At 57.9% G+C, this 13,037-nt stretch overlaps 1 protein-coding gene across 3 annotated transcripts in view; it reads left to right on the plus strand.

Moving 5' to 3' along the window:
* ZNF618 (zinc finger protein 618) overlaps positions 1-13,037 on the plus strand; it is a 166,919-nt gene that overhangs the window by 105,254 nt on the left and 48,628 nt on the right. For all 3 annotated transcript variants that reach the window (XM_066580007.1, XM_066580008.1, XM_066580009.1), the window contains exon 5: positions 8,101-8,139. In XM_066580007.1, coding sequence (XP_066436104.1) covers positions 8,101-8,139 — 39 coding nt within the window. The remainder of the gene's footprint in view (positions 1-8,100; positions 8,140-13,037) is intronic.

A 13,037-nucleotide genomic window follows, 5' to 3' on the forward strand; every position in this document is an offset into this window, starting at 1 on the left:
GGTCTCCGTCAATCACTCGCAGCCGCGCTGGGTACATCATAGAATACGGAAGCTGCAGATCTCTAAGTTGCCTTTTAATATTAAAGAACGAGGCCCTTTGCTTCTGGAGGTCCGCCGAGAAGTCCGGAAAGATGGAGATTGTGGCATTATCATGGCGTAGGGGTCCTCCCTTTCTGGCAGCTTGCAGGATGTTGTCCCTGTCACGGGAGTTGAGTAGCTTTGCCAGAAGCGGTCTGGGCGGAGCGCCGGGTATGGGTGGCTTCATTGGCACACGGTGCGCCCGTTCGATGACAAAGACTTGCGATAGTTCTGCGTTAGGGAGAAGTTCGCGGAGCCATTTCTCTAAGAATTCTTCCGGTCTCTGTCCTTCAGTTCTTTCTGGCAGGCCGACTATGCGCAAATTATTGCGTCGTGAGCGATTTTCAAGGTCGTCCGCTTTCTGTCTCCAATAGTCGGCCTTCTGCGTAAGATCTCTTATTGCGGCTGACATTGGGGGCACAGTGTCGTCCAGCGTAGATATTCTATCTTCCGTAGCTGTGACTCTTTCTCTTAAGTTCTGAAGGTCTTGTCTGAGGAGACTGACATCCATCTTAACTTCATCAATTTTACTGGTGAGAGTAGTCGTGGATGTCTGGATTGCTGTCAGCAGCTGGTCGGACAGTTGTTGTAGGGTTTGGACTGTCCCTTCTGTTGGGTTTGGATTAGCGTTCTTTGTCGGAGGGGTTGAGCCCCCCGGGGCCGGCTGCGCGGAGTCGGAGCTTGCATCTCTGCGATTTTCATTTCTGGCAAATGCCTTTAATTTATCAGCTGTAGCGTTCTGCCTAGTAGGCCCCATGCTGCTTTGTCAGAGGTATTTAGTGGCGTATTCGGTTGCTGCCTGTATTTTATAGTGCTGGATTCACCCGTATACTCGGTGCAGAGCTTACGCACGTGGCGTCTGCTTTATTCTCTGTTATCAGCAATATTGGTCTCTTGCAGGTCTTACGTCCTTGGTTTGGGGGTACTCTGGGGCTATTTCTTTGGTCTTTTCTCTGGGTATTGTGGGGGAGGGGGGGTCCCACTCTCTAGGGGCTTGTTTATATAAGGTATAATAACTGCTGCTCCTTTTCTCCCCCTTCTCCCCTGGCACACTTAACTGGTTATTGCTGCTGGTGTTGCTTGTCACCTTCAGGTAGGGGATCTCTGTGTGGTCTTTTCTCCTGGCCTCTCGCCGCCAGGCTCGCCTGCCCAATCCACCAGGTACTGGGTTTGTCGGCCTTGGTAAGTGTAGGGCTGTCTGTGCTGTTTGGGCTGTTTTGCCCGGCGCCCGCTCCCCTCTTTATCTCAGTAGAGGCTCGTCGGGTCCGGGTTATTATTGATAGGGCCTGCCCCACAAGATGGTGGCGGTAGCTGCGGCTCCCCGTGGTCTCCTTCCGGATCCCTGCTGCCGGGGGACACTTTATAAGCGCCTCAGTGCCCCGCGGCGCCGCCGGTCGCCCCCGCCCTTTTCCTCCCGCTATGCGGCCTCCTTGTGCGGCCTTCCACTATTGGGCCCGTCTGCCCCGTGCTCCGGATGGCGGCCGTGTCAGCCGCGGCGCTACGAGTCCGCCGCCGGCGTTGCTATGGCTGCCGGCGCCACGGACACCTCACCCAGCGCTCGACTTTTCTCCTCTCTGTATCGGCAGAGGGGGGCGGCAGGCTCGAGGAGTCGCTCACCAGACAAGGATCCTCTCAGCAAGATGGCGGCCGCAGCTTCCCGCGCTCACCCTCAGGGTCTTCTGGCAGCGGTGTCGGGTAGTTGTCGCAGCACTCCGCAGTCCCGCCGGCGGTTCAGGCACTCCGCTTCTCACCTTCCGCTGTGTGCAGCTCCTGGTCCAGAGCCCGCCGGTCGGCTGGTGACACACGCTCCGTAACGGCGGCGCCCCCCGCTCCACAGGCTCACCGCTAGCTCCGGTTTCGCTGTCCTCCGCTCACCAGGGGTAAGTACCTCAGGGTCCGGTCTCTTCCCCCTCTCCTCCGGTGCTGCTCTGTCGGGGTTGGGAGTCCTCAGGATTACTGCAGGATTGTTATTTGGTCAGTTTAGGCAGGAGCCCCTCTTACATGCGGCCGGTCAGGTCGGCTGCTTGGCCACGCCCCCAAGTTTGTTGAAAGTTTAGTTGTGCTTTAAGTAGGAGTTGGCTCTTCTACCAGTCGGCCACCATTGAATAAAATATTAACCCCTTCACTACCCCAAACCAGTAAGGAAGGGCGAATCAACAAAGACTACCAGGGAAGAAAACATTAAAGGGGTTGTCCGATATCCCAGATGGCGCACCTCCAGCCGTCCTCGTCACAGGAAGTCACCGCCCGCCGCAGCCAATCACACTCCAGGATCATAGCGGCCAAGATGCAGCAGTCAGGTGACTTCTTGTGACGACAAACTCTGGGAGGACGGCCGGATCCGGCGGCGGCAGACGGGGAGGCACTGCTGTTTTTGTAATTTTAATGCAGCTGCAGCTATTGGGGGGTCGTTGGTCGGCCCCTTTAACCCATCCACTTCCGAAGACCACCAGTGAATCCCAGCTCATGTGGCTGTGATAGAGCGCCCCCGCCTGGGAGCCCCCGCTATTACCAGACCAGGGAGCCATTTATTCTCAGCATGGTGGTTCGTCCTAAAGATGCCCGGGCGCCTCTCAGACCTCCTCTGCCCGTCTCCTGCCATGACGCGGCCCGTCCATGTTCTACGCCGTCGCCATTAATGCCAGCAGCGAGTATGGCGGCCGCAGCTCCGGTAGTAAACAGCGGTCCGTCCCGCCGCAGCGTCATCCTTGTGTTGTGAAGGCGCTCGGTACACAGTGATTAAAATGTGTAATTAAATCCCGTCTCCCAATAATGAGATAAAAGCCGAGAAAACGGATGGGTTGTGGGAGATATTGTAATTAGAGGAGCGATCGGCCGCGGACTCATCAGAGAGATGGCTTATTGGAATCTGTTAGATTATTAATGACCTCGCCACATCAAACACATCAGCTTCAAACCTGCTAATATATTGGGGAAAGATGCGCACTTTGAGATGGAGGATGAAAACAGCCTCTTAGAACCTTCTTCAAGACGTCTTCCAGGCGGCACCTATAGCAGCCGCTCCCATCTGCTCATCTGCTGCCGCTTTGAAAGATGCATCGCAGTAAAATGTATCCCACTGCATGATGAAAGCTTGGAAAAGAGGGGCTGCGCTTACCATAGGCTTCAGTAGAGCAGCACCCCAAGGGGTGCATTGCAGTAGTGCAGCCTCATCTTGTAGGTATACTTCAGACATGCTCTTGTGTCAAGCCTTTAAAGGGGTTGTCCCACTCCTAGCTGTTTTCAGACAGCTCCGTACATTGCACAGTGGTCTGAATTGGTACTGCCGGCTAAATCCTATTGAAGTGAATGGGACTCGGCTTGTAATACCAACCCTGGCCACTATGCAATGTACGGAGCTTTCTGAAAACAGCTAGAAGTGGGACAACCCCCTGACGCTTTTTTGGTGCATATGTATGCCTTACAGCGTCAGTGCTGGTTTGGATCATAAGCCGATCCTGCTCCATACACAGCGGGGACAAACACTGGTCACATCGGTTAACCCTTTAAAAGCCCAATCCAGTTTTGGGGGTTTTGAGCGCCCTCTACATGATAGGATTATGAGGTGCCATTCAGGTGTCATAGCAGCCCAGGGCGGCCTCATAATGCTGCCTACAGGCCCATCCTGATAGAACTATGGCACAAATACCGTATGCTGAAATACTAAAGTACTGCAGTATAAGGTCCAGTACGCTGCGGTCACGGAAGAGGGAAAGTCATTAAAATGATGGACATTAAAAGTACCAAAAAAACAGCCTTTTCCCATATTGTTAATAAAAAGAATGAAAACAAATTGTTGTCGCCGCGTCCGTAAGAGTCCGGCCTGTCAGAATGATGGAGTGTGTACCCCACATGATGGACACCGCAGAAACAAGGCCACCTCCTTGTATCAACTCCAAGCGGCAGGACGCCCCCCAGACACGAGCGCTCACAGGGCGCCCCCCAGACACGAGCGCTCTCAGGGCGCCCCCCAGACACGAGCGCTCACAGGGCGCCCCACGGACACGAGCGCTCACAGGGCGCCCCCCAGACACGAGCGCTCTCAGGGCGCCCCCCAGACACGAGCGCTCAAAGCGCGCCCCCCAGACACGAGCGCTCGCAGGACTCCTCCCAGATACAAGCGCTCGCAGGACTCCCCCCAGACACGAGCGCTCGCAGGACTCCCCCCAGATACGAGCGCTCGCAGGATGCCCCACAGGACACGAGCGCTCGCAGGACTTCCCCCAGATACAAGCGCTCGCAGGATGCCCCACAAGACACGAGCGCTCGCAGGACTCCCCCCAGATACGAGCGCTCGCAGGACTCCCCCCCAGATACGAGCGCTCGCAGGATGCCCCACAGGACACGAGCGCTCGCAGGATGCCCTACAGGACACGAGCGCTTGCAGGACTCCCCCCAGATACGAGCGCTCGCAGGACTCCCCCCCCCCCCAGATACGAGCGCTCGCAGGACCCCCCCCCCCCAGATACGAGCGCTCGCAGGACTCCCCCCAGACACGAGCGCTCGCAGGACTCCCCCCAGACACGAGCGCTCGCAGGACTCCCCCCCAGATACGAGCGCTCGCAGGACTCCCCCCAGACACGAGCGCTCGCAGGACTCCCCCCAGACACGAGCGCTCGCAGGACTCCCCCCAGACACGAGCGCTCGCAGGACTCCCCCCAGATACTAGCGCTCGCAGGATGCCCCACAGGACACGAGCGCTCGCAGGATGCCCTACAGGACACGAGCCCTTGCAGGACTCCCCCCAGATACGAGCGCTCGCAGGACTCCCCCCCCCCCCCCCCAGATACGAGCGCTCGCAGGACTCCCCCCCCCCCCCCCAGATACGAGCGCTCGCAGGATTCCCCCCATATGCGAGCGCTCGCACGACTCCCCCCCCAGATACGAGCGCTCGCAGGACGCCCCCCCCCCCAGATACGAGCGCTCGCACGACTCCCCCCCCAGATACGAGCGCTCGCACAACTCCCCCCCAGATACGAGCGCTCGCAGGACTCCCCCCCCCCCCAGATACGAGCGCTCGCAGGACTCCCCCCCCCCCCCCCCCAGATACGAGCGCTCGCACGACTCCCCCCCCAGATATGAGCGCTCGCACGACTCCCCCCCAGATACGAGCGCTCGCAGGACTCCCCCCCCCCCCCCAGATACGAGCGCTCGCAGGACCCCACCCCAGATACGAGCGCTCGCAGGACTCCCCCCAGATACGAGCGCTCGCAGGACTACCCCCAGACACGAGCGCTCGCAGGACTACCCCCAGACACGAGCGCTCGCAGGACTACACCCAGACACGAGCGCTCGCAGGACTACACCCAGACACGAGCGCTCGCAGGACTCCACCCAGATACGAGCGCTCGCAGGACTCCACCCAGACACGAGCGCTCGCAGGACTCCTCCCAGACACGAGCGCTCGCAGGACTCCCCCCAGACACGAGCGCTCGCAGGACTCCCCCCAGACACTAGCGCTCGCAGGACTCCCCCCAGATACGAGCGCTCGCAGGACTCCCCCCCCCCCCCCCCCCCCAGATACGAGCGCTCGCACGACTCCCCCCCCAGATATGAGCGCTCGCACGACTCCCCCCCAGATACGAGCGCTCGCAGGACTCCCCCCCCCCCCCCCCCAGATACGAGCGCTCGCAGGACCCCACCCCAGATACGAGCGCTCGCAGGACTCCCCCCAGATACGAGCGCTCGCAGGACTACCCCCAGACACGAGCGCTCGCAGGACTACCCCCAGACACGAGCGCTCGCAGGACTACACCCAGACACGAGCGCTCGCAGGACTACACCCAGACACGAGCGCTCGCAGGACTCCACCCAGATACGAGCGCTCGCAGGACTCCACCCAGACACGAGCGCTCGCAGGACTCCTCCCAGACACGAGCGCTCGCAGGACTCCCCCCAGACACGAGCGCTCGCAGGACTCCCCCCAGACACTAGCGCTCGCAGGACTCCCCCCAGATACGAGCGCTCGCAGGACTCCCCCCAGACACGAGCGCTCGCAGGACTCCCCCCAGACACGAGCGCTCGCAGGACTCCCCCCAGACACGAGCGCTCGCAGGACTCCCCCCAGACACGAGCGCTCGCAGGACTCCCCCCAGACACGAGCGCTCGCAGGACTCCCCCCAGACACGAGCGCTCGCAGGACTCCCCCCAGACACGAGCGCTCGCAGGACTCCCCCCAGACACGAGCGCTCGCAGGACTCCCCCCAGACACGAGCGCTCGCAGGACTCCCCCCAGACACGAGCGCTCGCAGGACTCCCCCCAGACACGAGCGCTCGCAGGACTCCCCCCAGACGCTCGCAGGACTCGCCCCAGATATGAGCGCTCGCAGGACTCCCCCCAGATACGAGCGCTCGCAGGACTCCCCCCAGATACGAGCGCTCGCAGGACTCCCCCCCCCCCCCCCCCGATACGAGCGCTCGCAGGACTCCCCCCCCCCCCCCCCAGATACGAGCGCTCGCAGGACTCCCCTCAGATACGAGCGCTCGCAGGACTCCCCCCAGACATGAGCGCTCGCAGGACTCCCCCCAGACACGAGCGCTCGCAGGACTCCCCCCAGATACGAGCGCTCGCAGGACTCCCCCCAGACACGAGCGCTCGCAGGACTCCCCCCAGACACGAGCGCTCGCAGGACTCCCCCCAGACACGAGCGCTCGCAGGACTCCCCCCAGACACGAGCGCTCGCAGGACTCCCCCCAGACACGAGCGCTCGCAGGACTCCCCCCAGATACGAGCGCTCGCAGGACTCCCCCCAGATACGAGCGCTCGCAGGACTCCCCCCAGACACGAGCGCTCGCAGGACTCCCCCCAGATACGAGCGCTCGCAGGACTCCCCCCAGACATGAGCGCTCGCAGGACTCCCCCCAGACACGAGCGCTCGCAGGACTCCCCCCAGATACGAGCGCTCGCAGGACTCCCCCCAGACACGAGCGCTCGCAGGACTCCCCCCAGACACGAGCGCTCGCAGGACTCCCCCCAGACACGAGCGCTCGCAGGACTCCCCCCAGACACGAGCGCTCGCACAGCGGCGGCAAAATAAGAACGTGGTCAGAAAATAGATCTAGACTTAAAGATGTTTTATGTCCTAAGAGTAGTGCAGCACAAAATGAGCCTCTCTAACATGTTAGTGTCGTCATCACACCGACCCGCAGAATACAGTTATGTCATTCCGGCCGCGGTGCGTACGCCCTGAACCACCCCCTACCCCCCCCCCCCCCCCCACACACACACACACACACACTCCAATATGGCAGAATTATATATTTTTTCCCATTTGACTTCAGTAGGAAATTTTTTAAAGTGTTTGGTTTCATTATTTGGTAGGTTTAATCGCAGCGCTGGAACAGTGAGGGGGGGGGGGGGGGGGGGCAACATGACAAAGATGGGCCGCGTCATTAAGGGGTTAAAAGAGCCTTAAATGAACCTCTGGACCACCAAGATGGCCGCACTGCTTCTGTATACGGAGCACTGCTAGTCTAAGACACTCCACCTTACCTGATTGGCCAGTGCTGCTCATGTGACTCCTGGTGGCCCGCTGGCAGATGCTATTGGTCAGCCGTCAGACGCAGTGGATCCACAGCTGGTCTCAGCATCGCTGCTCTTTTCTCACCTCCCAATACTGCCCCCTGCTGTACCAGACCGCAGCACACACTGGCAACTGCGACTGAGCGCCGGCGGTCATGTGATTCCACTTCTGCTTCCCATGACTGGTGGCGGCCATGGCCCGTGTGCTTCATGTGCTGCAGAGCTGAAATCAGCCCGTTACCCATAATTCATCAGGAAGTTCAAAAATTCCAAAAACATCATGAAAAATTCCCAAACCACAAATCTCAACGCCTAATGTACTTTTTTGGAATAAGATGAATGCAGGTAAGTCGGCGAGCGGTGAGTGTCCGTATGGATGACCGTCCGCCGTCGGGCCTGCCGCACGCCGACCCGCTGCCACATTTCCTGCTGACAGCATTGCCGTCTCTTGTAGCGTTGTATATGTAAACGGTGCGTTAATTGTTGTTCTCTCCCCTCAGACAATGAAGCGGCATCCGTAGAGGGCGCCTCGCAGGGAAGTAAGTATTCCTCTCCGTCCCCAGTCCTTCATGTGATGATTGTGGCATGATGCCCTGCTGCCCCGCTACCCATCACTGCCACCCTCGCAGTCCGCAGATAATCTGTATGTTAGGGGCGCACTTCACTACTGAGCGCCGGACCCAGAGGGGAAGTAACTTGGACACCACATCCACAGTTAAAGGGGTTGTCCAGCGTGTAAACGTTTGGTAGCCAATCCATAGGACAGGTCATAGATGGTAGATCAGCGAGTGTCCGCCTCCTGGCATCCCCACAGATCAGCTGTTGGCCCGGCCGTTGTACTCATGCACTGAGCTGATTTTAGCAGGAAGCGGACAGCTCCATTTCTGCTATAGTGGTAAGGCTTGGTATTACAGTCCAAATTCCCATTCACTTCAGTGAGAACTTTGCCTGTAATACCAAGCCTGACCACTGCAGCAGGAACGGAGCTGTCTACTTCTGACAGATATCGGCTCAGTGCATGAACACCATGGCCCGGCCAACAGCTGATTGGTCGGGCCATCAATGTTTTATGACTGGACAACCCCTTTAAGTGCAGCAAGTTTATTGCGAGGCAAGTGCCTCTTGACAGACTTGGTGCAGGTCTGCTCAGTCCGAGGAGCGAACTGAAATCTGCGCTAACTACAAGCCGGCGTAGATTTTAGCTGGAATTCACCCTGTATTTGGCGTAAATCATACAGACTCGGATGGCCTAAGGCCACACCCACTTTTAAGCCCCACCCATGTTAGTAAAGTATCACATTATACAAGTAGGACAAAGATGTGTGACACTTCCATCATAAAGCTGTCATTAAAGGGCCTGTGCCGACGGGAGGAGCGGTCAGATCTCAATGGCGTCTTCATTCAGTATTCTGCGCGTGATGAAGGGTTTGGTGTTTGACTTCCTCACGTCTTCAGTATCTTCAGTATCTCTGCTTGCTGTCAGTGAGTGCAGATATTCTTCCCATTCACATTATAAAACGAGCCGGCCAGGTTTGTTACAGTGTATCAGCGCAGGTGTGTGTCGGGGCTCGTTCACACGGGTGTATCGGCGCACCTTATTCCGGACCGCTGATGCCCACCGGTTTGCTTTGGGTTATTCAGACGCGCAGCGCCTCCAGCTGTGGGCAAAAACACAATGAACACGCGTGTAAACTATAAGCAACACGCAGGGAATACACAGGTCCATGAAAACACTGCGGAGTGCGCCCGTGTGGTTGATCCCCCAGGCCACACCCACCCACGATGGGCGCACCTGGCAGACGGACACCATTCCACCTGGCATGTGATTGGCTGTGCAGTAAACCCCGATAGGTGCCGCAGTATCAGGCATGTGCGGTTTTCGGATTAGCGCGCGGTACTCCCGTGAATTGTCAGCATTCTGCTTGTGGGTGACACATGGATCCTACACATTGAGGGGGTCTTGCGTCGTTGGGGGGCTCTGTCATCCTGCAGGTAAGTGAGGTAAGTGTCGCCCTCCTGCTGTTACAGAACTGCATCCTGGGAATGGGCAGCACACCGGACACAACCAGAACCGGCGGCGGGCGGGAGGCCGGAGCCTCTTCACACATTCACTTTACAGCCTCCGGGGTTTGGCGGTTTGGACATTCTGTAGCTAAATTGTTACCCCAGAGCTGCATTCATAGTTCTGCCAGGAGCTCCACAGCTGAGCTGCTGTACATCACATGACTCTACAGGCATGGATGCTCCTCCCAGAATGCAAATCACCAGAGCAAGCAGGGAATGCTGGGAGATTCCAGCTGGCAAAATAGTGGTTGCAGCTCTGGTAGCGCTGTATGTAGATAATGTATAGATCACTCATTGATCTAGCGCTCTCGTATTGCGCCGCGCTGCGCCCCGCCATGCTTCTCAGTAGATCCAGCTGCACACTTAACCCTTTCCAATCCATTGTCTGACCTCTGAAGACATTATGATTTAAGGCTGTACAGCTCCGATGTTGGAAGACGTCCGTCGGGGTTCTCTTACTGTATATTGCCAGCCTCTCTGCTGTCGGAGCCTATCCAACATGTCGCCTCATGCAGTACTGGCTTTAGCCAGCAGATAGCGCCATTGTATAATGGCAGAAAAAGAGTAAGCCCCCTAGGAAAACCAGGATACAAATTGGATTGGAAAGGGTTAACCCTCGCCTGCCCCCATTGCTGCGCGGCGCCCGGCTCACCGTCGGCACTCGTATTGCGCCGCGCTGCGCCCCGCCACGCTTCTCAGTAGATCCAGCTGCACACTTAACCCTCGCCTGCCCCCATTGCTGCGCAGTGCCCGCCTCACCCTCGGCACTCCCGATATCCCCTCTTTCATTTTGGGCTCTGCGGGCCGCGTTGTATCCCTCTTGGATCCGTTTAGCGTATAGCGTGCCGCAAGACTTACAGATTTCGAAGTGGGGAAAAAACACAATTGCGCTATTTTGTGGTGGTTGTATATTTCTGGCGGTGATGGCGCAGGGGCACGCTGTCTGTATCCGGCGCGGCGGCTCGTTTTTAGCGGGGCGACCTGCAGTTTATCATGATGGAATTTGGGGAGACGGGAATTTTTGCTCCATTTTGATTCCGTTTTTTTCCTTTGGGCCGGAGCGGGACCTTCTCGCATGTAGCTGAACCAGTACCGTGCGGTTTTAGACGTGACGCCTCGGAAAAGGGGGTTTTCTTTTGCTTTTTTTTAATAATATTTTATTTTTATTATAAAAATAAAAAATATTCCCTCGTTATTTTCCTTATTCTCACCTTCTTTTAGCCCCGCGGGGGACCGGAACTTGTGATCCTTCATGGCTTATACAGCGTAATACTGGGGTATTGCAGCCTACTGTACTCTAACAGGCTGCCTATTGGGGCCACAGGAACGTCTCCAATAGGTAAACAATCATGGTAGCCTCGGGGGGGGGGGGGACCTTCAGAAGCCCCCAGGTTGCCACAATCTTATCATGTGCGAGGCAGGGGGTTCGGACATGTGAATTGCGCTGTCAGTGTGAATGCTGCCGACCCGCGACGAGTCCTTCTCTTACCATTCGCTGTTCTGTTTCTGCAGGCAGAATAATCAGAAGGGCACTAACTAGAGATGAGCGAGCCTACTCGGCCACGCCCCTTTTTCGCCCGAGCGCCACGATTTTCGAGTACTTCCGTACTCGGGCAAAAAGATTCGGTGGGCGCCGTGGGTGAATGAGGGGTTGCAGCGGGGAGTGGGGGCGAGAGAGAGGGCTCCCCCCTGTTCCCCGCTGCTACCCCCCGCTCCGCCACGCCGCCCCCCGAATCTTTTCACCCGAGTACGGAAGTACTCGAAAATTGCGGTGCTCGATCGAGTAATTGCTCGAAACGAGTAGGTTCGCTCATCTCTAGTCCTAACCCATAGTGGGGGAATGAGACCTGAATACTGATTGGTCGCTGCGATGAGACGGGTGACGCCTATTAGGGGCGATGCGACCAATCAGATGACTCGTTTCATTTTCCATTGTTTCTACTTTTGTGCCTGCAGATAGTAATGGCCGCCTCGGTGACTGTGGTAGAGAGTCGGACATAGGTTGTCATTATTAGCGCCAGTCTGCGCTTCCTGTGTGCCATCATCACCCTGCCGCCATGTCTGCTTCATGTCTCCTCATCGCACATGGCCGCCGCCGCTGTTTTGTATTTTACGTTTCGTTGGTTTTATTCGCCTCTCCTATTTTCCGGCTTGCGGCACGTTGGAGTCCGCAGTTACTGGGTGGAGCGCAAACAGTACCTACACCTTCAGCTAACTTTTGGCATGTCCTAGGCCCCCGCTGATCCCTAGCACGAGGGTCTGCAGTGCTCACCCCAGCGCTCTGCCCTCCCGGGTGTCTTGGCTGCTTAGAGGTGTATGAAAGCGCTATATACCTCTTCGGCTGCTGGAAGGAGACGAAAAGCGGACAAGACGCCCGAGAGAAAGTCCTGAGCCAGGTCCCCTTATGTGCCCCCGTCCACTGGTCCTAACAGTCTGGTCAGACGCTCCTTCCTACAGGGGGTCTGTAGGGGGCGTCCTGAGCCCGGTCACCTTGTGTGCCCCATCCACTGGTCCCAACACCCCCTAACAGTTTGGTCAGATGCTCCTCTCTACTTGTGGTCTGTAGGGGGCGTCCTGAGCCTGGTCACCTTGTGTGCCTGCATCCATTGATCCCAACACCGCCTAACAGTCCGGTCAGACGCTCCTCTCTACTTGTTGTCTGTAGGGGGCGTCCTGAGCCCGGTCACCTTGTGTGCCCCCATCCATTGATCCCAACACCCCCTAACAGTCTGGTCAGACGCTCCTCTCTACTGGTGGTCTGTAGGGGGCGTCCTGAGCCCGGTCACCGTGTGTGTCCCTATTCACTGGTTCCAACACCCCCTAACAGTCTGGTCAGATGCTCCTCTCTACTGGTGGTCTGTTGGGGGGTCCTAAGCCCGATTACCTTGTGTGCCCCCCATCCACTGGTCCCAACGCTTCCTAACAGCCTAACCAGACGCTCCTCTCTACTTGTGGTCTGTAAGGGGCGTCCTGAGCTCTGTCACCTTGTGTGTCCCTATCCACTGGTCCCAACACCCCGTAACAGTCTGGTCAGAGACTTCTCTCTACTTGTGGTCTGTCGGGGGCGTCCTGAGGCCGGTCACCTTGTGTGCCCCCATCCACCGATCCCAACACCTCCTAACAGTCTGGTCAGATGCTCCTCTCTACTGGTGGCCTGTAGGGGGCGCCATACGCCCGGTCACCTTGTGTGCCCCCACACACTGGTCCCAACACCTCCTAACAGTCTGGTCAGACGCTGCTCTCTACTGGTGGTCTCTTGGGGGCGTCCTGAGCCCGGTCACCTTGTGTGCCCTCACACATCCACTGGTCCCAACACCCCCTAACAGTCTGGTCAGACGATCCTCTCACCTGGTGGTCTGTCGGGGGGTCCTGA

This window comes from Eleutherodactylus coqui, chromosome 10 (assembly GCF_035609145.1).
Source record: "Eleutherodactylus coqui strain aEleCoq1 chromosome 10, aEleCoq1.hap1, whole genome shotgun sequence".
Lineage (NCBI taxonomy): Eukaryota > Metazoa > Chordata > Amphibia > Anura > Eleutherodactylidae > Eleutherodactylus > Eleutherodactylus coqui.